The following is a 26878-nucleotide window of genomic DNA, read 5'->3' as shown; positions in this document are numbered from 1 at the left end:
GCTGAGTAGAGAGAGACAATTACCTCCCATGTCTTACGTATGACACTCCTGTTAATACACTGCAGAATGATAATAGCTTTTTTCACAATTGCATCACATTGTTGTTCCACTATACCCCACAGATCCTTTTCAGCAGTATTACCATCTAACCAATTATTCCCCATTCTGTATTTGTGCATTTGATTCTTCCTTCCTCAGTGTAGTACTTCGCAATTATATTGAATTTTATCTTGTTGATTTCAGACCAGCTCTCCATTTTGTTAAGGTAATTTTGAATTCTAATCCTATACTCCAAAGGGCTTGCAACCCCTCCCAGCTTAGTGTCATCTGCAGATTTTATAAGCATACTCTCCACTCCATTATCCAAGTCTTTAATGAAACTACTGAATGGTACCAGACTTGGGACTGACCATTGCGGGCTACTCCTGGGAGTATACCCTCAGTGAGCCATGCAGGACTCAGTGAGGAAAGGAAGAAAAAAAGATCACCATTTCCCAAACTAAGACATATTCAATCATGAAAAATATTACAAACAATAAAACATTTAGGGGGAATTAATTACATAAAGGCATGTGGCAATCTTACTTTCTGTTAAGCATCCACCTACTTTACTGTTAATCTGCTATTATATATGTTTGGTGCCAAACAAGACAGGATCTGTGCCAAATATAACTTCCAGACTAGAGGCATGAAAGAGTTCTAGAAAACCATGGAAAACAACATTTATGCAGGGCCGGTGCAAGGATGTTTCGTGCCCTAGGCGAAACTTCCACCTTGCACCCTCCCCAAGCCCTGCGGCAGCTCCCCACCCCCCGCCCTGACGCACCCCCACTACAGCAGCTCCCCACCCACCCCCGGCCTGGGGAGCCGTGCGGCAGCTCCCCACCCCAGCTCACCTCTGCTCCACCCCCACCCCGAGCTCTGCAGCACCTCCCCCGCAGTAGCTCCTCACCCCCCCTCCACCCTGAGGCACCTCCACTGTGGCAATATGTTTGGTGCCAAACAAGACANCTCACCTCTGCTCCGCCCCCTCCCCGAGCCAGTGGCAGCTCCCCACCCCCCCTCCGCCCTGAGGCCCCCCTGCCTGGGAAGCCATGCAGCAGCTCCCCACCCCAGCTCACCTCTGCTCCGCCTCCTCCCCGAGCACGCTGTCGCTGCTCCACTTCTCCTGCCTCTCAGGCTTGCGGTGCCAATCAGCTGTTTGGCACCCAAGCCTGGGAGGGAGAGAAGCAGAGCAGGGCGGCGTGCTCAGGGGAGAAGGCAGAGCAGAAGTGAGTTGGGGCGGGGAGTTCCCCTGCGTGCTGCCCCCCCCTTACTTGCTGCAGGCGGCCCTCCCCGCGCCCCCCTGCCCCAGCTCTCTCCGCCTAAATGCCGGCGGCGACCAGGGAGGCCGAAGATCCGGCCGCTGCTGTCGCCATCGAAGAAAATGCCACCCCCAAAATCCTAGCACCCTAGGTGACTGCTTAGGTCGCTAATAGGTTGCACAGGCCCTGCATTTATATTAACATAATATTACTCAGGCCATGTGCTGATTACATAATGAGTTGATCCTCAACTTGAAGTTTCTTTGACACTGAATAAATCAAATTCTTAATTTCTTTCTACTTAGCACTGTACCTTGTGATTTCATAGAAAACGCAGCCAGAGCTCCACATGTCCATTTTGTAGCTATAGTAGCCATCTGTGAGCAAACACTCAGGTGCTCGGTACCAGCGTGTAGAGATATATTCTGTATATGGCTGCTTGGAATATACACTCCTACAAGATCCAAAGTCTCCTAACTTCAGGGTATCCTGCTGCAAAAACACCCCAGACAAACAAACAAACAAACTTATGTTGTCCAATAAATTAGAAAATGGTCAAATATTGAAGCAAAGGAAGCCTTCTGAAATACCTGAACCAGCCATTATAAATCTAATTATAGTTTGCTTTCGGTACTTTTAGGTTTTTTTGTTGTTGTTTTTTTAAAAGAGGAAAAGAGGTGATTTGGAATGTCAAATTGCATGTCTATGTTTAAATGTTATTAAAAACCTATTCTCCAGCAACACTGAATGGGCCTATCAATGAAGCATATCTCAGCTATGGTAAATGTTTCATTATGGTAACAAATTGTAAAACTGCCCTTTAAATTGTAAGTGCCTCTGAAATTTAAGGCCATTTATGTCCCATAATACACACTAGTATCTTTCTGTACATTTTCACAAAAAATGTTAGAGATAATCATTAATAGTAAAATGTATTAGCTAGTCTTGAAGGGAAGGTTGCTAAAAGTGGCATATTTACATTAAGTTATTTTTTTGGTGTTCTCATTTTTAGTAATCACATGATAGATATTTTCCTGGCTTTTCTTTCTATTAGTTCCTCTTCCTCCTTCTGGTTTCATTTTGGGACACACTAAGGACTTTGAAACAGTAAAATCTATCCCATAAATATAAGTGAGCTGAATTCTGGCAACAAAACTACTAAACAACTCTGGGAAATAGGCCTTCTGCCAGCATTTGATAGTTTTTAATACAGGAATCTTTCAAAAACAAAATCAACTTAAGGTCTCCTTGTGCAATCGTGTGAATAACTTCTGCCGACAGTAGGAGTTAAGCATGGAGAGAGAGGGCTGCAGGACTGAGTCCCAACACTTGTTTCAGAAATAGCACAGAAACGAAAAAGTTATTAATACATGAAAAAGTGAATTTGTTTGCTTTCAGACTTAGCTGCAAATCTTACATCTGAGCTATAGAACAAGAGAATCCATTTACGCTTTTATCCAATAGCAACAGAAAACATTTGTTCATTCACCGTTCAAGGAGGGAGGGCATAAGACTAAAATTATATACCGAAGAGTCAACTCTTGCTAACTATGAAAATTATACCTCACACTTACATTTCTCTGTTTATTCTGAGAAACTAGTGTATGTACTTACACTTTCAGATTAGTGATATCATCTTACAAGACTACTTACCTTTATTAATATATTTTCTGGTTTCACATCTCTATGAAATATTCCATTTCTGCACCAATATAAAAATACCAAAAAGAACAACTCAATGAAAGTATGAGCATATTCACTATGTTTCTAATTATTTGTAGGCAATATTTAATTATAAGCATATGGCATACTTCTTGCAAGGTTACTGCTGAATTTAGTGTCTTACCTGTGCATGTGATCAAGGGACTTGCATAACTGGTACATGTAGTTCATTATTTTTTTTTCAGGTAATGGCTTTCTCCTCCCTAGAATATGGAACAGTCAAATGAAATTTCAAGTTGTACAAATGCTTTATATCAGTGAGTAAGTATACAATAGAAGTAACAGCTATTTTTCAGCTTCTGATAATGAATCCATATTCCCTTCTTCATGAATAAGAAGAATTTGATTAACATTTTTATATTTGTCATACAAAAATAACACAATTGCAATCAGCATTTCATTTAAACTAGGACATAAGGTGAAGACAGACACATTTCAGAATACACCAGAATAGTCTGACAAGTACAGCTGTGAATTTGACTGCCTATACATTGGCAGCTTTGGTATTGCATGATTTTTCATAGTGTAGGAAGGGATTCTGTTCCAGAGAACGTGTGAGTATTATGAATGGTAACATAATATATCTATTTTTTCCCAATTGTATTATAGCAGAAATATTCCATTCCAAACATATTGGTAGGCCTTATTTCCTATGTAAGCACTAAAGTAATGATGCATAAGATTCAAGGTTTAGAAGGGATATAATCCTCTACAAGTGCACTGCCCAAAGTGTCTTATTCCTGTTTTGGTATGCAAATTACAGAACAACGTGTTCACTTCAGTGGGTTTTACTGACATAGGTAAGACTGCTGACAAGCAAGACTACTCCATTTTTGTTTAGAGTCCTGAAGACATCTGATAATTACTTAGACTGTTTCCTTCTACAGGCCCTCTTGAGGCTTTGAGCTTTGGTGTAGTGCCTCTAAATAATGCTGTATTATTTATAATATCATTAGTAAGAAGAGAAAATTAGCAAATTCCTTAGAAAATGTAGTGACTCTGTTTAAACAAGTTTTAAATTACTTCAAAGTTAAATATAGTCTAACAATTCATTAACTAAAAACTAACTTTAGATTATAATGCTAATTAATTATATAGCCAAACATGTTATTGCAAACTTTGGATTTTCTATCTGTATTCATTCTTTGCCAAGTAGAACTGTTTGCCATGTAAAAATAAATGTTATACCTAAAAGAGTAAGACAATAAGAATTCTTTTCTTTAATGGCATTTGTATGGTCCTGTGGCCCCGCACTAGTACCGCAGGGGTTAACCTTTCCTTCCTAGCAGAGGAAGCCACGCCCCGGAAGCTCTGCTGGGCATGCTCCAACTGGAGAACAGGTATAAAAGCCTGCAGAGCTGCTCAGTCTGGGCTGACTGCCGGAGGGGAAGGAGGCACACTGCCAGCTCCTGAGGAGGGAAAGCCTACGCACCAGATCCAGAGGCCAGCCAAGCCGGGACGCACTCTGACGCCCAGAAGGATTACGTCACAGGAGGGGAACAGACCAGAGGACCTCCCGAAGTGGAGAACCCGGCGTTTATGGTAGGAAGTGACCCAGGGGAACTTTAGAGGCAAACGGCGTTAGAGCTGCAAAGATGCTTGGCGTGTTGCAGGTAAATCCCCACCGAGCTGGCGGCAAGGGGAACTTGCCACTACCAGGGCCCTGGGTCAGGATCCAGTGGAGAGGGCAGGCCCAGGTCCCCCTACCACCATGGGAATCCTATGGACTCTGGCCGCTAGGCTGCACTGCTCCAATGTGTGAGCAATTTATATGGACCCTGGCCATTGGGCCACACCGCCCAGACGTCTGGGGTGAGTTATCTGAACTCTGGCCGCTAGGCCCACTACCCCGACCAAGGGGTGATTGTGGGGAAGGAGGCCATTAGACTGCAACCATCTGCCCAAAGAGGGACGGGCACATGAACTTGGGAGTGGCAAGGTTCCGAAACCCCATCCCACCCCTGCCACAGAGGGGTGGGGCGGTGCCAGGCCTGCCACAGGTCCCCATTACTGCAGTATCTGAGCACTTTCTCCCATTTGATAGATGATGAAACTGAAGCTTAGAAGTGAAATGGCTTTCCCAAGGTCACAAAAGAAGTCTACAGCTGAGCCAGCTATAGAACCAAGATTTCCAGATTCTCGGTCCAGTTCCTGAACCACAAGATGATTCATCCCCTTGTTGGTGTAAGAGTCTGCTGTAACACAGTTTTCTTTAAGACTAACCTGCAATATTTTTTTTTCAGAATTCTGCAGAGGATTTAAAAAAAATAATCCGATCGGGTCCTTTTTTGCTTCTTTGTGTATAAAAGCCTGAAAATGTTTCCTGATTTGTTTTCTGATTTTTAATTTTTTTTACTGTTGGGTATCAGGAATGTCAAATCTGGTCTTCCTTGATTTTGCTAGAGGACCTGTTGTACCTCTGACCATGTATATTTTGAGCACTCACACATTATTTGAAAGGGATGGGGTGTCAAATCTTTGACATGTTTAAAATTCCAAAATGTTAATTACTGAAGGTAATATGTATTAATAAAAACAATTTTAAACAGTATGATTGACTAAAGATTCCTTCCCCAATAAACTGCTTGCTTTCATTCTCGTGACCCTTGATGTTTCTAGTTTGATAAATCTACCCTTAGTCAACTATTCATAAGTCCCTAAGTCACTTAGGAATACAAATCACACAAATTGACAGGCATTTCTCAAAATTCCACATTAGTTTCCCAGTCACCATAATCCATGTAGATTAGACAACAATGCTTGAAATAGTGGTGCATTTACACTAGGGATCTTAACAGTGCTGTCATCAGTGGAACTTAATTAGTGCTAGCAACAGTGGGATTTTTTGAAAAGCTTTCTTAGTGTAGACAAGGTTACAGAGTTTTCCACATCAGACAAACTCTGAATTACTAACGTTAAAAACAGAATTAAAAAAAAAAATTTAGGCATCTTCATAACAAGGCACAAGCTCAACTGTTTTTCCCTTTGCAAGTCACCTTTTAGGATTGAACCAATGCTCTTCAGCTTTCAGAATTACAACATTATAAAAGCTTAACTCAATAAATAATTATGAACAGAATCACAACAGGAAGATGTTACCTTGTATGTGGCTGCAATGCATTTGTATCCACGGAATCTTCTCCAGATCTTAAGAGCCCTAACCTGCTTCCACTAAAGTCACTAGCAAAATTCCCATTGACTTCATTGGAATAGAGCTGCATGTCTAGTTTGTAGACAGTGAATGAAGGCGCTCTATGGCACTAAATGTTCTATTCAGAACATAACTTTGTAAGGAAATTGTCATAATTCTTTTCCCACTTGAGTAATTTTAAAGACACTTTCAAAATAGTCCTACTCTATATAACCAATGTTAATGTTTCTGTCAACCAGAATTTTTTTCAGAAAAAAAAAAATAGGATTAATTTCCAAGACCAGTGCCAATAAGGAACTGAATAAATGCTGTTTTCCTAAACATTGCTGTTCCCACACACCTGTTCCTGTTCCAATTAGAAAGGTTTCTTCATTCCAAAACTTTGTACAGACCAGCTGGTTCTAGACATTTGCTTCCCCTCTTTCATTGTCTCCACTTATTTAAAAAAAGTTTTTTGTAGTAGTTTTATGCCTTTCTCCAAATTTTATTTTTCAGGGTTCATAATTTTATTCAGAAAATTAAAGCATAATTAACACTAAAGAGATATTGTTTACTGGTAGTAATCCATATCTCTTCTGCACACTGAAACAGTCTGAAATGTTAACTAGTTTGTATGGGTGCACAGCTGTGGTGGTCTGCTCTCTGAGAAAGCATCAATAAAATAATATGTACAGCAGAGTGATATACAGATTAGCCATATGTTCCTTCTGCTTCAGAACAGTGCCGTTACAAAAGGAGATCTTTTTATTTAGTTGCAACTATCATCCAGGTAATAGTCTCAAAGTTGTTGAATACTATACTTTTCAAAATTAAGAAGGATTAATTTACTTTCCAGTCCAACTGTGTGGTGGGAGCTTAACAGTGAACATTTTCTAGGTTTTAAAATGGCACGTCTCAAGTATTGCTGGGTTTTGCAGGTGTCCTTTCTTTTTGGTGGCTTTGTTTGTGGCTATTGCTAGTTCAAAATCAGAATTTCCATCCACAGTAAATGTTGATATTTTGGCAGATGTGTTTCATTGAGACAAAGTTGAAATATTTTTTCCACAGAACAGAAAGTTCCAAAACAATTCAATTTGAAAATGTAATAAAATGTTATCTTGCTGCCTCATGTGAAGCTATAGATCAGGTGCCTCATACCCCATTCTCCTCTATGACCCAGGCTCCCCATAGTACCTTTCCCATGATGCACTACAGAAGTTAAACAAGAGATGAGACAGTGGTGAATCATGGGAAATGCAGTCCAGCCAGGCAGCCCAGCCCATAAAAAAGAACATGGGCATGAGGTATCATAGCAGCTCAGATGGATGCAGTTCAATATCAAACTGAACTAAACTGTAATGTTTCAATTTGAGTTGACCCAACCTGACATGAAATATTTTGGTTTTCCTAACAGAAAATCAAAAATGTCAGCAAACTTGGAATCTTCCTATGAAAAACTTTGATTTGGTAGAAACTGTTATCCATCGAATTACCAGTTTATATCCTGGTTTGTTTACCTGCAGCATCCACAGGTTTGGCCGATCACGGCTCCTATTGGCCGTGGTTCGCTATCCCAGGGCAATGGGGGCTACGGGAAGGAGTGTGGGCTGAGGGATGTGCTGGCCACTGCTTCTTGCAGCCCCCATTGGCCTGTGATAAGAAACAGGGTTATTCACCATTGCAAGAGGTCTGAAAGCATGGTCTCCTTGAAGCTAGTAGGAACTTTTCTCTAGATTGTAACTCAGCAAGCAATACTCTTATTTGCTTATTTGGGTTTTATAGCACCACTTATCATACCCTGGGCACTTTGGCTTTTCTAGTGACTATTTTAAATTTTGAAATCACCCTGCACATTCAACTTCAATAACAACCTCCCTAGCCCCAGCCAGCAACCAGTATCCAGCTCTCAAAGTGTCTATGTGGCCTAGTCTACATAGTTATGCCAGTACAAAAACTGTTGGTTAGGGATGTGATTTTTCTTTAAACATATATAGTTATTAGTACAACCCCTTGTGTGGATGGACTTACCCAAGTATAAAGGTGCCATAGACCAGTATAGCTTATTCTCTTTCTCTTACATGAATAAACTACACTGATACAAGCACCACTATAACTGTGTCCACAGAGTGCAGGGGGTCATATAATTAAAGCAGTACAACTTTTGTGTTTAGACAGTTCTAAAAATACATGACCAACACACTCTAGCCTTCCTCCACTTCAATTTACTGTCTTTAGTTACTGACAAATCATCCTACTGTCTTTTCCTGGAAACTCCTCCCATGGTCCTAATTCTTACACTGAAAAACAGCTGCTCTAGCATCAGAAGCTAGGAACTAATGTTTACAGAACATGAAGGAAGTTCCAGGTAGTAATGTGGCAGATTTCCTATATGGGGATAAGTTTAGCAGAAGCTGTAGAGGTTTCTGTTACTCTATCGTGAACTCTTCTTGAATAGACTTACCTTGGTTCTCAAACTTTATTATGTTTCAACTAGAAGATTTGCTGCTTTCAAACAAAATGAGCACAATTTTCTTACCATTAAACTGGTAATTTTTACAATGAAAATGTATAATGTAATGAAATACAAACTTTCCATGCTTTACAATCAGGGTTGTTTCCCTGTTTTCCTTTCATGTTTGATCATGTATATTAATAGTGCTCTATAGAGTCACTACTCTGACTCATTTAAAAATAGAGGTGTGCACAAGTTTCTAAATTTAAAATGTCTATATATATAGTATATATAAGTATAGAAAACAGCCATAAAATAGTAGAAATTTCCCTAAAAATTGTACAATATACTCTTAAATTTCATACTATATAACCATTACATGAACAGCCAAGAGAAAAGTACGATTAATGCCACTTTATGGTCTCTGAAAGAGAGGATTTTGAATGACTCAAACGTGCTCTACATACCTCTTATTAGCTCATAAATATTCATGTCCATAAGTTCACATATTAGGGCAAGACAGCCAGATTTTCTGTCACTGAAGAAACAAATAGGTTTTTTTTCTGAGCAAGAAATAAAATTATATTTGCATTTGTACACAAAGTAGACAAAAAGTACTTCACTCAGCAAAAGAGTCAGTTTAACCATCAATAACGCAATTTGTAGTTTTCAGTTTCAACAAAACTTTACCTAGAGAAGCCTATTCAAATTGATTTATAATTTTAATTTACAATGGCATTTTTCCAAACTCTTTGCATCTGGCTCTCCTGGCAGGAAGCCTCCTTAGCTTTCCAAGTACCGTATGGATTTTACTCTAAGTATGGCACAATGATGCAGTCTGGAAGCTCCCAATAAAATAGCAATAGCAAGACATAATATAGCCATAAAGTATATGCTAAAAATTGATAAGAGATACAAAAGCATTGTGCCATATCTGAAAATATTTAATAGTTGAGCTGGGCCCAATATTGTTCAGTGTGGCCAAAATAAGTCACATTTTTAAATGAGTATGTCACTTTCTAAATTCTGTGGATTCCCTGTAACTTGAAATCTTTAAACCATGATTTGAGGACTTCAGTAACTCAGCCAGAGGTTAGGAGTCTATTACAGGAGTGGGTGGGTGAGGTTCTGTGGCCTGCAATGTGCAGGAGGTCAGACTAGATTAGTGGTCCCCAAACTTTTCACCTCACGCCCCCCTTTACCCGTCTGCGCCCCCACCCACCCCAGAGCCGGGAGTGGTGCCATGGCTCCAGGAGCAGGGGACGTGGACAGGGGTAAGAGGGCTGAGGCTGGGGCCACAGCTGGGGGTGAGGGGGTGGAGGGGAGAGACCAGGAGCAAAGCCCTGGGTGTGGAGCCGGTGGCCACAGACCCGGATATCGCTCCTCATCTGGAGGCTGGCCCGGGCCCTAGCCGCACCCCTCGAACGTTCCTCCATGCCCGCTTGCGCCCCACAATTTGGGGAACTCTGGACTAGATGATCATTATGGCCCTGGTCCCTTCTGACCTTAAAGTCTATCAGTCTATATTGGGAATGACCTTCAGAACGGTAATTGTTGTCCATCTGTGCTTTTTCATTTTGCCTGGTACTATGTATGTAATAGAAGCTGTGAAATGATTAAAAGCAGGACCCAGCCTATTCCACAATTGTGACATTCAAACATTTTACTCCAGAATCTGAGATTTTTTAAAAAAATGTTTAACCCTTGTGGTTGCAGAAAAACTTGTGAATATGAACAGAGAGCAAACTGATGCAGTGTTTCCTGTTTGACTCTGCAGGGAGCTGGAACATCTCCCCGAGAAGTGTGACCTATCTCATTAATCTCAAAACAGGGCCCCTGTGGACTTCACAATTCTGCTGATGAATAACTTGATGTTTTTCCTAAATGCCATGGAATTCATCATGTTCCTGCAGCTGGCAACCGACATTTTGTTTTATGTCTCCTTGCCCTGGTGGGACCTGTCTACGGATGCCTCTTCCTTTCCTAATAACAAGGTGTTAATTTGATTACAGTGCATGCTCCCTGCACTGTTTAGTTGAGCCAGGCAAAAAGGAATCGGGGAACCAGAAATAGAGTCCACCTTGGAGCAAGAGAGTGGCTGACAATCTGGGCTGCAGCTAGATCTAGGGAACTTGGGAGATGGGTTATTAAAGATGACTAGTAGCTTCCCTCTTCTGGCACTTGTGGTGGGAAGTAGGTTCTAAGCTGGGTTGTTTGGATAACACTGCAAGAGCTGAGGCCCAGGGAATAGAAAAAGTCAGCCTGAAGAGCAAAGCAAAAAAAAAAAATCCTTGAAAATAATAATTAACAAATGTTATGCCTGATTATTTTCAGCAATGAACCATAGTTCTGTGGAGTTGCATAGGGGTGAGAAGGCTGAAGGTAATTATATGGCAATAGAATAAGTCAACTTTGCTACAGAATTTGGTCTATCTGTGCAACAGAGTACATAGAGCCTTGGAGGGTAGTAGGCATGAAGTCTCCTTCCCGTAAAACCAGAATATAAATTTGTTTATTAATTGCTTAAAATATCTCTTGTCCCAGGTCACCAGTTTTCCCATAATTTTTAGTATGGATGTTGTAGTTCTGATGTTTTTGCAGCAATACACTCTAAAGAAATTGAAAAGTGCAATTTAGAACTGTATCATATCTTTGGCTAACAAGAGGCATGAGGGCTTGGGAGAATCAGACAGATCTTCCAAAGATTTCCTTTTTGGTGGAATAAATAATTGGTTAAATGCCTCCAAACTATCTGTTGTCTCCAAAAGCTACTGAAAAATTTTCAAATAGAGGATATAGGAAGTAGGGGAAATAAATACACTGTACTTACAAAACCACCTCGTGTAACATAAGGATATTAGGATGTGGATTCAGTCGCCTCAGTGCTTGTATTTCTCGCAGACTATTCACTTGCTCGATACTAATGTGTAATTTAAAAAAGAAGTGAGAGTGGAAAACTAGTTTACAAGTTAGGAATTAGATTGTGACTTAGTCTCCACACAAGGGAGCAAGAACCTTCCCTCCTCTTATGTCCCTATGCAAGCTACCCAAATCTGGGGTCCAGGAATGCAGAAGTAATTGGGGAGTTAATTGCCTGGGGCAAGGGAATAGGGTAGGAAATGGATAATATCCTGGTTCCACTTCCCCTTCTTGCTGACCAGATTGGCTGATCCAGGAGAGGTGGGTAGTAATTTACTGTTGGTGTAGACCAGAAGTAAATTACTACTCCGCAGCAGCAAGAAAGAAATCAGAGAGGAATTGTGCGTCCAAGTCACAATAACTCCCACGGCTACTCCTGGGTTGGTGTAGCTTACAGCTAAAGACTATGCCTAAAGTCACAATCTAGCCCGGTGTAGTCATTAGCGTTAAAACTCAATTTAAAATTAATAACCACTAGTGTGAAGAACTGAAACACAGTATTTTACTAGCTAATTAAAACATAGTATTTAATCATGTCACTCATGCCTGGGACTCAATTAACCATTAGAAGTCCAAGCTACAGAAACCACTGGGGGGAAAATTCATTTTATGGGGCTTCAATGGCCTTGCATGGACACTAGATATAGCAAATCACTACAGGATAAGCTTTTCCTTTCACAAGCTGATCAAGAGTTAGCCAAATGCCAAAATCCTTATGTTTCAACATGAAAATAAGAAAATTATCCTGTACTAACAAGATCAATTTATATCACTATTACCTATAGCTATAAGTGAACAGTCCAGTAAAAGTGTAACCTCTAGCCATTCATAACTATCAGAGGGTCCAAGACCTAAGGGAGACTTTAACGCATCATAGGAAAGATGTTCTCACAATCCCTCATAAATATGGGAATGGTGGCCATCTAAGTGCAATGAGTTGAACACACTCAAAATTTCTTAATCTTATAGTATTTATTTTTGTTAATTTGGTCTCAACTCTAGAGAGTCTGTTTTCTTTTTTAATAAGAAAAGAGACAAAACTAAAACAGATGTCTGAAAACTAACATGATATGTTTTTGGTCTCAGTGCTTAATGTTAGCTTTTCTGAATGGTCCCAAATAAAATGTGGAATAAAATGTTCCTACTTTTAATTCAAATCATGACCACAGTCAATTGATTTACACAATGAGGGTTATTTTCAGAACCAAAGTAGTACAATTTTCATGTTTGTTTTTAATCAATTTCAATATACATTAAAAAGGAAAATATATACTCAAAAGATGCGATTTCTGATCCTTTTTATATAAGTAACAACATGAAATGTCCTATATTTTAAGATAAATATGCAGAATTTGTCAAAAGAGTATAACTAGATCTGAACTGCCATATGAATTTCCCTGATAAAAATCTATTGCTGGAATCTGTTTCACAAAATACACTGCCAGTTTCAACGATCTGTAAATAATAGTAATTTTACTTGGAGTACCACTGTGCAAAACTGACTGACTCATCAATACTGGTTTACGTGACAGGGCCAGCTACCTCACCATCTAATAAGATTTAATCTTGATAAACAAAAATAAACTGATCATAACTTCAGTGAGACATAATGGAAGCCTGGTTTGTGTTAACAACAACAACAAACACAATTAAAAAAAACCCAAAACACAGCACCAGCAAATTGCCATCTTTCCCAAATAAACCTCATACATAGAGCTAATTAACAAATTCTCAGTTTTTAATATTTCTAAAATTGATTAGCCAAGAAATTTGTGTGCGTATTCTGAACATTCTGGTCCAAATACTGGGTTGTAACCAAGCTTCACTCAGTGTAACTAAGGACAGAACCACTTTTACATACACCTTGTTCCTCCAGCTGGCCAGATCCACTGAGTTTATGACTCCATTGTACCAATGGACCAGCACAAAGTGGCGATAGTAGAAAGTTTATATTCAGTGGCCTGAGCGGATTAATTTTTTTTCCATTTAAAGGAAAAGGATGGATTTGTGTTGGTAAACTCACTCTTGCTTAATCTCTGCAGATCTGATTGACTTCATAATCTGTGCAGCAACAGAGCACTGAATCAAACCTGAAATTTTTCAAAGCAATAGATGCAACGTCAACTGTTATAAAGTAACTCCCACTGAAATCAATAGGAAATTAATGTGTCTAACTGAGAGCTGAACTTGGCCCCTTGCTAAAGTTAGGGGTTGTGCACCTTGATTTGGATGAGAATGCTGTGTGTGAGTGTGCAGTGAATCCCATTTTCCTAATAAGAAAGAGCTCCCACTGTGACTTGTGTTGCCCACTATTAGAGGACACAATCAAATGTGAATAAAGGCAAATACAAAATACAAAGAGGAACAAAATCTGTATAGGGAGAGAAAATAACTACTGTTACACGATCCACAATAAAATACATTTTAAAATGAACCTGACAATGGATAACGAGGGTGTTCTTTACACCATCTTCTTCTACTAATTCATTTATGGCAGGAAGAAAAATGACACGAGCATGTTCAGACATATTCTACTTTTCCTTTCTGGTAGGAATTCATTTACAAATGTAAAACCAAGACCAGAGTGGTGACAGGAACAAACAAAGACCCCAGTCCTCCTCTCTCTCTAATCCTGGTCTCAATTCAGTTGACAAGCAGGTATAGAATTTGCTACAGTGAGTAACATCAATGGGTCTACTTGGTAGAAAGCACAATGCCAAATTATAATTTGCTATATGATCAAGCCCTCAGTTCCCCCTTTCTAACGTATGCAAACATATTTTTCAATACACATGAACAAGTATTCAGAATCCTCTAATCAGTCTTAAATTTATATTTATTTCCCCAATAAATATAAACAAAGTTTTCATATTTTGGGCAATAGTATGATCAACTATACCTACCTTTCAAAATGCTGTTTCATTTGTTTGCATGCATAGTAATTTCCATCCCTAAGACTCTGTGTCTTCAGAACATCAGAAAATGTTCCCTCGCCTATTTTACCAATAGGTTTATATTCTAAAAACAAAAATATTTAAATTTTAAAATGTAAAAGTAAGTTTTGTTGTAAACAGTAAATATTTTTATATTTATCCTTAATTGATTTTCATTAAATTCTGTCTTTGCTGGGTGATTTTCAATATTACGCTTTTGGTTGTGGTTCACATGTCAATCATTTGAACATCCCGTCAAGTCCCCTCATTGCTTAGTGTCCCTCCAGATTCTGTCCTTGGTAATCTCATCTGCACCTATAGGTTCAACAACCATCTCCACCAGTGAGCTGAAGGTAAACCAATTCATGTCAGTTTCATGCTACTGTTACTGCTGGGGAAAGCTTATGAACAGCAAAGGAAGCAGGCAGTGGAGTTATTCACAGAGAAGAATCCAAAAAGTAGAGACCAAGGGAGAGGTAAAGTAACAAAGACCTCTTTCCTCCCTCATGCCTGACAGCTATAGGAGATTTAGGGTACTGCGACACTGCAGCTATGCTACAGCAACATAGTATAGACACATGCTAAAGCAACAGGGGTTTTTCTATCACTAGAGTGAATCCACCCTCTAGAGAGGCAGTAGCTAGGTCAACAGAAGAATTCTTCTACCTTGTGGTGTCTATATGGTAGTGGTTCTTAAACTGGGGGTTGTGACCCCCTGAGGGGTCACAAGGTTATTATGGGGGGGGGGTTACAAGCTATTGCCCACCACCCCCAAACCCCACTGCACCTCCAGCATTCATAATAGTGTTAAATATTTTTAAAGTGTTTTTAATATATAAGAGGGGTCACACTCATAGGCTTGCTGTGTCGAAGGGGTCACCAATACAAAAGTTTGAGAATCACTGCATATTGGGACTTAGGTCAGCTTAACTACAGACAGGTCTACACTTAAAATGCTGCAGTGATAAGGTTGCAGCAGTGCAGCTGCACCGCGATAGCGCTTCATGAAGATGCTACTACGCTGAAGGAAGAGCTTCTTCTGTCAGCATAGTTAATCCACCTCTGTGCGAGGCGGTAGCAGAAGCCTTCCTATCGACATAGTGCTGTCTACACTGGGAGTTAGGTTTATATAATTGTGTTGCTCGGGGTGTGGAGTTTAGACCTAAGTTTAGGTCTGGACCAGGCCATACAGTAGTGGAGACATACCCCTTCTCCTTGAAGCATCCAGGAGTTTTTGCAGGGCAGAAGTGACGGCAAGTTCTTTCTACCGTCCAGAAGCTGGATGGTGGATCTTCACATTTCAGATACAGGTCTGTCGCATCTTACTCTGGGGTTACGTTCCGCAGTCAGCACGTAAAGCGAAAATCGCATATAGTCAAAATTACATTGAGTGTAATGGCGGGGGGGAAATCGCCCGCACTACAGGTACAATATTAAAATTGTTATTTTTCTCTCTTTTTTTTTTTTTGCCGACCGCGTAAAGCTGAAATCGCGCATGTTAAATGCGCGTAAGATGTGACAGACCTGTACGTACCAGCAACCCAGGTGTCATCTTCAGTTCTTCTTTTCTACTAGCCAACCTTCACATCCACTCTTGCAATGAATGCTTCTTCTCTTATTAAGATCATTTAAAACCTTTCCTCATTACCAAGGTTCTCTTTCACTTTTCATCTTTATTACTGTGACCTTCCCCTTTACAACCTTTCCTCTTTTCCAGTCTAACAGTGGCACTTTGGATAAAATCATCTCTCTCTCCTATCACTCTTATCATTTGCTCTTTAAGTTCCTTCTAAGACTCTCCCTTCTCTTCCGTCATGCTGCTCTTATGTTTGAAACACTATTTCTCTACACTAGACCCTCTTTAAAGCCCAGTTCTTCCAGAAATCTATTCTCCCTGTTCACCACCACCACATTCTGCTCCCTCTCTCTCTCCTGAACTGTTGTCTTTTACTATTTTCTTGTCAGATTTAGATGGTTAGATCTTCAGTGCAAGGCACAGGCCTGTTTATAAAATACCAAGTACACTTTCTAATGCTATGTATTATAAACAGTCTTTGCTCATAAAGTACTTTACAAGTCAGAAACAGAATCTCAAAAACCGATATAGGAGGGCACCAAAACCCATCACAAAGACACCAAATCAGGAATAATATGCTGAGGTGGCAGAATCCTGCTCAGAAGCCTGATTGCTAATATTTTATAACCCTTAACAACCATTGATTTAGCATGTTCATACCTCACTATTGTAAGGAACATTCCTCAACTTTTTTTTTTTTTTTTTAAAAGGTCAACTGTCATTGTGGCTGAGACAAATGATAGCATAGTGAGTGACATTTTACGTCCCCACATTGTCGGAGACAGTTACTTTATATGTTTAACACAGAATCTGCAGCAAAGTTTAGCAAGTTGTCTACCTGTTATTCAATGGTAACAGTCAGCAATCTCAATAGTTCTCTACTACACCGTCCATTGCTAGTTCGTACATGCAAATAGTTGATTTTATGGCACGATAAAAATCCATATCAAGCTATCCTTAGAGATAAAATACGAAGATTCTATTTCCAGTTTATCTATCAGCAATATGTGCTGAAGACTCAAAATACCTAGGCTAAAAAGCACACGTAATACATTGAAAAAAAAAACCACACCACCATGGGATTCTGATTGATCCCATGACATCTACCTCTATTTGGTTCATGAACTCTTGTTTGGCTATAACACACCAGTGTATTTTTCTCACAGAAGAATAGGCCTGGAGCACTGGACCAGGATGGAGTAATTTAAATCACTTTTTGTCTATCACTGATTTAAATCAGGTGAGGGTTTGGGGGAAAAAAATGCGCTATTACAACTTGCATGATACATTTTAATCTAACTAAACTATAATTTAAAAAAGCCACTATGGTAAGGTATCATTCAAATTTTACAAAAGAGCTGTAGGCAAAAACAAAATATTAAAGACTAAGCCCCTGATCCTGGAAAACACTTAAGCAGATCCAAAATTTTACTCTTTTGAAGTTTGATCCTGCTCTCATTCAAGGCAATGAAAAAGCGTCCATTGACGTGAATGATGCAGGATCAAACCCCTGTAAAGTCTCATTTATGTTAAAGGCACTGCTCAGGCTTAAAATTACACGTGTGCATAAGTGTTTGCGAAATCAGGGACTAAAATTGTATTTTGATTACAAATTTTCTCTTAGTGGCATAAAAATTGTCACTTCACAACAAAAATGCTTCCGTGTTATTGAAAAGTTATCCTTTTCTTTTCGGTGCATTAACAAATATATTGTGAAGTTTTTTACATCAAAAATTCAGGCCAAAATTTTCAATAATAAGCCCAGGCATCAAAGGCATCAAAGAGTGGGATTTTCAAAAAAAGCTAAGGCCTAGATCCACAAAAGGACTTAGGCACCTAACTGACACTTTTGGTACCTAAATGTTAGCCTTAGGTGCCTCTGAGATCCTCAAAACCTTCATTCAGCTGCTGCCAAACTCTGAAAGCGCCTAAAATCCTTAGGTGCCTAAATTTCTGATGTTGAAGTCCCATCGGTGCCTAGAAATCTGCCAATGAGTATGTGCACAGCTACCTCACATCCCTAATCCTAATTGTGTCCTGACTATCTTAGTGAGTGTTGGTAGCCCACTGGGAAAGGCACTGCCCAGGTTGTGAAAGACTCAGACTCAGAAATTTGAATTTCTGTCACCCCATACCCAGGAGTGTGCCCTTATCATTGGGCCCTGGGGTATTGTGGGGCAGGTCTTTCTCAATCTCTCCTAGCAAAGCTGTTCCACTTAAAAGTACCCTTATTAAGTTTGCAGATGATACCAAACTGGGAGGGATTGCAACTGCTTTGGATGATAGGGTCATAATTCAAAATGATCAGGACAAATTGGAGAAATGGTCTGAGGTAAACAGGATGAAGTTTAACAAAGACAAATGCAAAGTGCTCCACTTAGGAAGGAACAATCAGTTTCACACATACAGAATGGGAAGAGACTGTCTAGGAAGGAGTACGGCAGAAAGGGATCTAGGGGTTATAATGGACCACAAGCTAAATATGAGTCAACAGTGTGATGCTGTTGCAAAAAAAGCAAACATGATTCTGGGATGCATTAACAGGTGTGTTGTGAGCAAGACACGAGAAGTCATTCTTCCGCTCTACTCTGCTCTGGTTAGGCCTCAACTGGAGTATTGTGTCCAGTTCTGGGCACCGCATTTCAAGAATGATGTGGAGAAATTGGAGAGGGTCCAGAGAAGAGCAACAAGAATGATTAAAGGTCTTGAGAACATGACCTATGAAGGAAGGCTGAAAGAATTGGGTTTGTTTAGTTTGGAAAAGAGAAGACTGAGAGGGGACATGATAGCAGTTTTCAGGTATCTAAAAGGGTGTCATAAGGAGGAAGGAGAAAACTTGTTCACCTTAACCTCTAAGGAAAGAGCAAGAAGCAATGGGCTTAAACTGCAGCAAGGGAGGTTTAGGTTGGACATTAGGAAAAAGTTCCTAACTGTCAGGGTGGTTAAACACTGGAATAAACTGCCTAGGGAGGTTGTGGAATCTCCATCTCTGGAGATATTTAAGAGTAGGTTAGATAAATGTCTATCCAGAATAGTCTAGACAGTATTGGGTCCTGCCATGAGGGCAGGGGACTGGACTCCATGATCTCTCAAGGTCCCTTCCAGTCCTAGAATCTATGAATATAGGAGGATACTGCAGTAGTCAAGGTGGAATACAGTGAGGAACTAAACCAGAAATGTGGGTGTGGAGATGGAAAGAAAAGGATGGAGTATGGAGATGTTGAGAAGGAAGACGCTGTAGGCCAAGAGAAAGATATACTGAACATGGGATTAATTTTTAATTTATAAGTAATAAAGAGAATGGTGCCAACAGTGATAAAAAAATGGGGGAAGAGGAGGTTTGTGAGGAAAGTTTAAGAGTTTGTTTGGGGCCATGTTCAGTTTAAATGGATAAGATAATGTATCTCTCTGACATTTCCTCTGGGATATTAGATGGGATTGTTTAGAAAGAGACAGGTCAATGGTAGAGAGAAAGTTTTGAAAGTCATCAGCACAGAGTTGATATTTGAAACCATGTGAGAAGATATTGTCCAGGGACAGCCTGTAAAGTGAGATGATCAAAGGGCCAAGGACAGAATCTGATGAAGGAATGATTGGACAGGTAGGAGGAAATCCAGAAGAGGACAGTATCTCAAAAGCCAATGAGGGCAAAAAGTCAAGGAAAAGATGATCAACAGCATCAGAACCAACCGAGAGGCTGAGGTGGGTCTTGTGATGCTCCTTTACTGATATTAGTAATCAGAGGGCAGGTCCTTCCCCCAGCTACTTATCTCCTCATATATCTTTGCATAGTAGGATCTGGTCCCCCTCCCACCAACCCATAGTCCAATATGCATATTCCATCCCCATCTCAATAGCAGGGCCATTTCTGTTCCAAATGGATCTGACACCGGAGCCTAGTCCTCAACTCACACATAACAAAAGTGGGGCACAAGCACCTCATGCTCCCCCCCCCAGCAAGGCTTAGACACCGCCTCACCCCCGTCCTCATACAGTATCTCCATTCTCTCTGCCCTAGGAGGGTCTGCTCCCTGCCACAGGACCCGCTGCCAACCTACGGCGATCCCGCTCCCACTTACACATCCTGCCTGCTGCACCCCGTTAGCGCCTCCCGCTCCGCATTTCCCTCCCCCCCCCAGCGGGAGGCCCTCTCCCTCGCTCCCTCACACCGCCCCCGGGCCCCGTCCCTCTCCGCCCTTACTGTTCATCCTGCGGCTCCTCAGCGGTGTGGGGACGGGAGGGAAAGGCTGAGGCCTTCGCTGCAGCGCCCACCCCTCCCGGCAGAGCTGTCAGCGCGCCATGTTGTATTCCCGTCACCCTGGCAACCGCACAGGCTCAGGATTCCAGCCCAGAAACACAGCCGAGTCAGCCCCACCCGCCCACAAAGCCGCGCAAGCGCAATGCAGCTGCCTCCCCCCGGCACGCAAGCGCAATACAGCTGCCTCCCCCCGGGACGCAAGCGCAATACCGTCTCCTTCTTCTCCCATGGCGCGAGATTACAGGCTCTCCTATCTTTACCCAGTTTCACAGTCGCGCAGGCGTAGTACAGTTTGTTTTTAGGCCGGGCCACTTACGACCCCGTTTGCGCAGGCGTAGCAACCCTCTCACTTTCTCTCTTTTCCCCTCCCGTCCTTGACGGATGATGCACAGTGGCAAACCAGAACCTTGTACACCACACGGCTCCGCTTGCGCATGTGCAGTAGAGACTTCTTTTGCGCCTCAGTCGGTGACTGTTGGGCAAACGCAGTAGGGATTTGTGTTCCCAGGTTTCCAAGCTCTGAGGCCGGGCAGGTGCCTTGCCCCTGAGGAGGCTCCCTATAGGTGGGCCGGGCGCGGGAGGATGGTTAGTTAGGCTGGCCCTACCTGGCAGCCCCGCAGTGCTGTGGGGGGCCTTCTCAAGGCAAGGGGAAGGTCACACTGCTCAGCGGTGTAGTCAATTATTTTTTGTCAAGGTCTTGGTCAAGGAATAGTCAAGGTCTAGACTCCAGAGGAACATTTTTTTTCACACCACAATAACAATAATGATAATAATAAGTAAATACACAGATTTCACAGTCATTTCAAAAGTATCTGGTGTTCCAGCTTTGGCCTGTGGTCCGCCTATTGACTACTCCTGGTCAAGTCCTTTGCTGAGGCAGACGCGGTCTAGATGACTGTGCAGTAATACAGCCCAGGCCCTCGCCACCATCTGGCTTGCTGTACTCTTACACAAATGGCAACTCTTTGAGCCATCTTTGTGGTGAACTGTATTCCTCCATGCCCGCATTGTCTGTAGGCTGCTGTGTCTGCAATAGGCTGTGATCCTGCACTGTTTGCCTGGGCCCCTGCATCCTCACAAACTCCTATGTCGTCTTTGGAGTGACTGCTGCAAGAGTGCTTGTCTCTCTCCCCACCAGATATTAGAAGATATTTACTAACAGTAAAAGATATTACCTCACCCACCTTGTCTCTGTAACACTTAACATTTGTAATTACCTGAGTAGTCCCATTGCCAGAGCAGGACTGTAAATGCATCTTGTTATGCATTTCTGTAAAGCACCATGCTTGCTTGTGATAGTACAAATAAATATTTTTTTATTTTAAATCATCAAAGCTATAGAAACAAACTATTATAAAAAACACACACACACACACAGTATAACTGTAAAACAGTGTGGAAAATGGCGCTTACTGGGAGAATTCCATAGAAATTACATATATTCAAACTTGGCCCTTTCATACATTTTCTTGTAGAAGGTAGTGACTTAGGCTTGTGTTTTTTTAAAAGTACTAGTGTATCAGTATTGTGTTTTCAATTAAAAATTTAAAAGTTTCATACAAATTTGAAATATGAAGTAAGTTTTAAAAGTTTTAAGGTAACAAGTCTTGTGGATGGGGGGGAAGTGGTAGATGTGGTATATCGTGACTTTAGTAAGGTTTTGATACTGTATCACATGACCTTCTCATAAACAAACTAGGGAAATATAACCTAGATAGAATTAATTAATGGAGATAACCTATCTCCTAGAACTGGAAGGGGCCTTGAAAGTTCATCGAGTCCAGCCCCCTGCCTTCACTAGCAGGACCAAGTACTGAGTTTGCCCCAGATCCCTAAGTGGCCCCCTGAAGGGTTGAACTCACAACCCTGGGTTTAGCAGGCCAATGCTCAGACCACTGAGCTATCCCTCCCCCCAAAAATTGCATTGTGGCCCATACGGGGATCGAACCCACAACCTTGGCGTTATTAGCACCACGCTCTAACCAACTGAGCTAACCGGCCACTTCATAATAGATAAGGTGAGTACATAATTGGTTGGGAAACTGTACCCAGAGAATAGTTAGTGGTTCACAGTCAAGCTGGAAGGGCATATCAAGTAGGTTCCTGCAGGGATCAGTTCTGGGTCCAGTTCTGTCCAGTATCTTCATCAGTGATTTAGATAATGGCATAGAGAATACACTTACAATTTTTAACGAGGAGTCCTTGTGGCACCTTAGAGACTAACACATTTATTTGGGCATAAGTTTTCATGGGCTATAACCCAGTTTATCAGATGCATGGAGTGAAAAATACAGTAGGCAGATATAAATATACAGCACATGAAAAGATTGGAGTTGCCTTACCAAGTAGGGGGTCAGTGCTAACGAGGCCAATTCAATCAGGGTGGATGTGGCCCATTCCCAACAGTTGAAAAGAAGGTGTGAGTATCTGTGAGCCACATCCACCCTGATTGAATTGGCCTCCTTAGCACTACAAAAAGTAATCAAATTCTGTTGATATTCCCAAATAAATCCCAAATAAAACCACAAGGACTCCTCATTGTTTTTGCTGATACAGACTAACACGGCTACCCCTCTGAAACCTGTCCCTTATAATTTTTGCAGAGAATACCAAGCTGAGAGCAGTTGCAAATGTCTTGAAGGATAGGATTAAAATTAAAAATGATCTGGACAAACTGGAGAAACGGGTTTAAGTTAATTAGGATGAAATACAATAAAGACAAATACAAAGTACTCCATTTAGGAAGGAACAATCAGTTGCACACATACAAAATGGGAAATGACTATGTAAGAAGGAGTACTGCGTAAAGGGATCTGGGCATCATAGTGGATCACAAGCTCAATATGAGTCAACAGCATAGTCGCTAATTTTCTCCAGCGCCGGTGGGTGCCTGCATCCCCCGCCCCTTTCCCCACCCATGGCCCCGCCCCAACTCCACCCCATCCCCGCCCCCATTCCAACCCTATCCCCAAAGTCCGCACCCTAATTCTGCCCCCTCCCTGCCCCTATTGGATCCCTTCCCCAAATCCCCTCCCTGGCCCCGCCTCTTCCCCCAGTGCGCCGCGTTCCCCTTTTTCCCTCCTCCCTGCCTGGCGAATCAGCTGTTTCACGGCGCAAGTGCTGGGAGGGAGGGGGGAGAAGCAGGATGCGGTGGCGCGCTCGCAGAGGAGGCGGAAGTGGAGATGAGTTGGAGCAGGGGCGTGGGGCGGGGCCACAGGGAGCTGACAGTGGGTGCTGAGCACCCACCAATTTTTTTCCATGGGTGCTCCAGCCCCGGAGCACCCACGGAGTCAGCACCTATGCTCAACAGTGTAACACTGTTGCAAAAAAAGCAAACATATTCTGGGATGTATTAGCAAGAGTGTTGTAAGCAAGACATGAGAAATAATTCTTCCACTCTACTCCATGATGATACAGCCTCAACTGCAGTATTGTGTCCAGTTCTGGGCGCCACATTTCAGGAAAGATGTGGACAAATTGGAGAAAGTCCAGAGAAGAGCAACAAAAATTATTAAAGGTCTAGAAAACATGACTTATGAGGGAAGATCAAAAAAATTGGGTTTGTTTAGTCTGGAAAAGAGAAGACAGAGGGTTCATAACAGTTTTCAAGTATATAAAAGGTTATCACAAGGAGGAGGGAGAAAAATTGTTGTTCTTAACTTCTGTGGATAGGACAAGAAGCAATGGGCAGGGCCGGCTTTAGGCCGATTCAGCCGATTCTACTGAATCGGGCCTCGCGCCTAAGAGGGCCCCGTAGCTGTCCACCCCGCCCCCAGCTCACTTCCCCCTCCTCCCCTTCCCTGAATGCTCCGCCCCCTGCTCCTCCCCCTCCCCTGCTTCCCGCGAATCAGATGTTTGCGGGAAGTCTGAAAACAAGCAGGGGCAGGCGGCAGCAGGTAAACTGGGGTGGGGGGGGTGCAAGGAGGGATCTGGGGAGGCGCGGCCCAGTCCGGCTCTGGTCGAGCGCCCCCGGCACCGGTGGTTCTGGCTCCGGCTCAGCTCGGGCCTCAGGGCGCCGGCCCGGCCCCGGCTCCGCAGCTCCGGCCCCAGCTGAGCACCCACGGCCCCACGGCTCCGGCCCAAGTGGCTCTGGCCCAGCTCGGCTCGGGCCCCGGGGTGCCGGCCCCGGTTCCGGCCGAGTGCACTGGCCTGGCCCCGGCACCGGCTGAGCACTCCCGGACCCGGCCTGAGCAGCTCCGGCCCAGGTCAGCTCAGGCCCTGGGGTGCCGGCCACGGCCAAGCGTGCTGGCCGAGCCCCCCTGGCTCCGGCCCCAGCAGCTCCAGCCCAGACCCAAGCCCCTCGACCCCAGCTGGAGCGCAGCCCGATTCCTGGGGGCGGGGCTTACTGTCAGCAAGCCCCGCCCCCAGGAATTGGGCCCCGCTCTTGCTAAAGCCGGCCCTGGCAATGTGCTTATATTGCAGCAAGGGAGGTTTAGGTTGGACATTAGGAAAAAGTTCCTAACTGCCAAGGTAGTTAAGTACTGGAATAAATTGCCTAGGGAGGTTGTGGAATCTCTGTCATTGGAGTTCTTTAAGACCAGGTTAGACAAACACCTGTCAGGAATGGTCAAATACTTTGTTCTGTCTTGAGCATAGGGGACTGGACTAGAAGACCTCTCAGGGTCCCTTCCAGTCCTATGAATCTATGAATTGTTGCTACACCCACACAAAATTTCTGATTAATGAGCAATTTTAGAAGTATATTAAGTATATAGTACTGTATAGATAGGTCCATATTTATTCAATACATTAAATATAGCAATAGTGATTAGACGTAAGGTGAGTACTACCTCCTCTTTTCAGAGTCATATTTAGGTAGGTATGTTAAGCCTACAGTTGATCCTTACCACCTGTCCATTCACTGTGAAACAACTAGCGGTAAAAGTGGTGTGGCTACAATCCAGTTAGAAGTTCATCATCTTTGCCAGAGAACCTATAATAATATTAGGAAGAAAAATAGTGGATTTGATGCATGTGCATTAAACAGAATTTCTGGTTTACTAACTTGCACTCCCCCTGTTTGTGGTTCTTTTTCTTGTTTGATGGCCTACGTAGCAATCTCAGCTGAAAACTGCAAGATTTGCTGCAGGACTGACCATCTATAAATAATCCAAGTTTATTTTAACGTAAAATAAAGATACAATTTACAATAAACCCAAAAGTTATAGAAAGAAAATAATATGTGACTCATATTTTACCAATGCAATATTTATTTAAAAAGCAGTATGTAAAATAAATGGGAATTAAAAATAAATAATATTAAAATAAGTGGCAAAAGAAATATTTCGATTTAATGAAATAAAACTGGAGTCACTTTTAAAAAGCCATGCGTGGGGGTATAACTTACTAGCTATGAATCTAGCCTGAATGAATGAGACCTGTGGGCTGTTTGTACCTAAGGGTTGTTGCTCCTGCTTACTCATGGCCCCCAGTCTGAACCCTTTGAACGGGTTTGTATAATCGCTGGCTCAAATATGCTTATTGAGCCTACAAGGTCTGGAGTCTGGACCCCGGACCCAGCTGTCGGGGCGGGAACTGAGTAGATTGTCTCGGGAACAGGCAATAGTTACACGAGTCTACAGTAAGTTAGAAGGAGAGAAATGGCAACAGTAGTTCCTGTGTTATTCTTATGAAGATCAGTGCAAATGTTTCGTACGAAGTGGCCGGTTAGCTCAGTTGGTTAGAGCGTGGTGCTAATAACGCCAAGGTCGCGGGTTCGATCCCCGTACGGGCCACAGCGCAATTTTTTCTTTCTCTAATTTTTTTTATTACATTGACTTTCCATTAATATGTTTTGATGGATAAAAACGCAAATTAACATGGTCATATTAAAATTAAAATCTTGTTATAAAATAATGACTGAGATTATTTTACTTTCAATCAGCTACCAAAAGGGTGAGGTTTAAACTGCCTCTCCATCAAGCTTTTAAAAAGATCTATAACCTTATAATGCAGCACCACAGTTTTTAGGGGGAACCTTTGCCTGAGGATTTTATGCACGCACAATTACATTATCTGCAGTCAGAAAGGCAAGTGTATCCATTATGCCTGCATCTATCTGCACACTCATATTTGACTTTTCATGTTTTTGTTATAGCACATTACTTGGTGCAATACAAAATAATAGTTTTAAAAATATATATTCAGCAAAAGAGTAACAGCACAGCACATTTAGGTGAGTTGAGAAGTAAATTGTAGATGTAAATTAGTCCCTCCACAAATTTCAAATAGTCTCTTTATTTTTGCTTTAGAACATTTAAAAGTAGAAAACTAGTCTCTCTTGATTCTCTTGAATAATTTTACGCTACTCTGAAAACTGGTTGTAAAAAATATTGTCATGCAGAGAAAACTGCCCTACTTCAAATGAAAAAATTGAAGAAAACATTCCCAATGAAATGGTTAAAAGTCAGGGTAGACTCAGAGTGCTGCTCATTGAAAAAAATTATGCATGTACCTAATCCCATAGATTTGAGGGTAAGCACATGCATACATCTTTGCAGGATCAGAGCCAAAATGTTAAAACAGTGAGGTAATACCTTTGTGGGTAAAGTTGACTTGGCATTTCCATTAAAACCCCTTAATCG

The 26878-nt window shown here is 41.9% G+C and overlaps 1 protein-coding gene and 2 non-coding genes across 9 annotated transcripts in view; 1 reads left to right on the top strand and 2 right to left on the bottom strand.

Annotated features, from left to right (window-relative positions):
- Positions 1–20597, bottom strand: part of MOK (MOK protein kinase) — a 28392-nt gene extending 7795 nt beyond the window's left edge. For 2 of the 7 annotated variants that reach the window (XM_034767946.1, XM_034767949.1), the window contains exons 1-7: positions 20505–20597; positions 14431–14545; positions 11439–11528; positions 9076–9146; positions 3151–3229; positions 2958–3006; positions 1618–1796 (exon numbers count right to left, since the gene is read on the bottom strand). In XM_034767946.1, the coding sequence (XP_034623837.1) occupies positions 1618–1796; positions 2958–3006; positions 3151–3229; positions 9076–9146; positions 11439–11528; positions 14431–14545; positions 20505–20523 (602 nt within the window). In that variant the 5' untranslated portion in view covers positions 20524–20597. Of the gene's footprint in view, positions 1–1617; positions 1797–2957; positions 3007–3150; positions 3230–9075; positions 9172–11438; positions 11529–14430; positions 14546–20237; positions 20410–20504 lie in introns of those variants that run through there. The other 5 variants (XM_034767947.1, XM_034767948.1, XM_034767951.1 and 2 more) reach the window with 5 other exon arrangements.
- A 1624-nt stretch (positions 20598–22221) lies between these two features.
- Positions 22222–22295, bottom strand: TRNAI-AAU. Its single transcript has one exon. It is a non-coding gene; the product is annotated as a tRNA-Ile (tRNA).
- A 3660-nt stretch (positions 22296–25955) lies between these two features.
- TRNAI-AAU lies at positions 25956–26029 on the top strand. The gene has a single exon. It is a non-coding gene; the product is annotated as a tRNA-Ile (tRNA).
- The last annotated feature ends 849 nt before the right edge of the window (positions 26030–26878 follow it).

The sequence above is a fragment of the Trachemys scripta genome, chromosome 4 (genome assembly GCF_013100865.1).
Source record: "Trachemys scripta elegans isolate TJP31775 chromosome 4, CAS_Tse_1.0, whole genome shotgun sequence".
In the NCBI taxonomy this organism is placed as follows: domain Eukaryota; kingdom Metazoa; phylum Chordata; order Testudines; family Emydidae; genus Trachemys; species Trachemys scripta.
The sequence above is the reverse complement of the archived record's forward strand: the minus strand, read 5'-3'. Positions and strand labels throughout refer to the sequence as shown.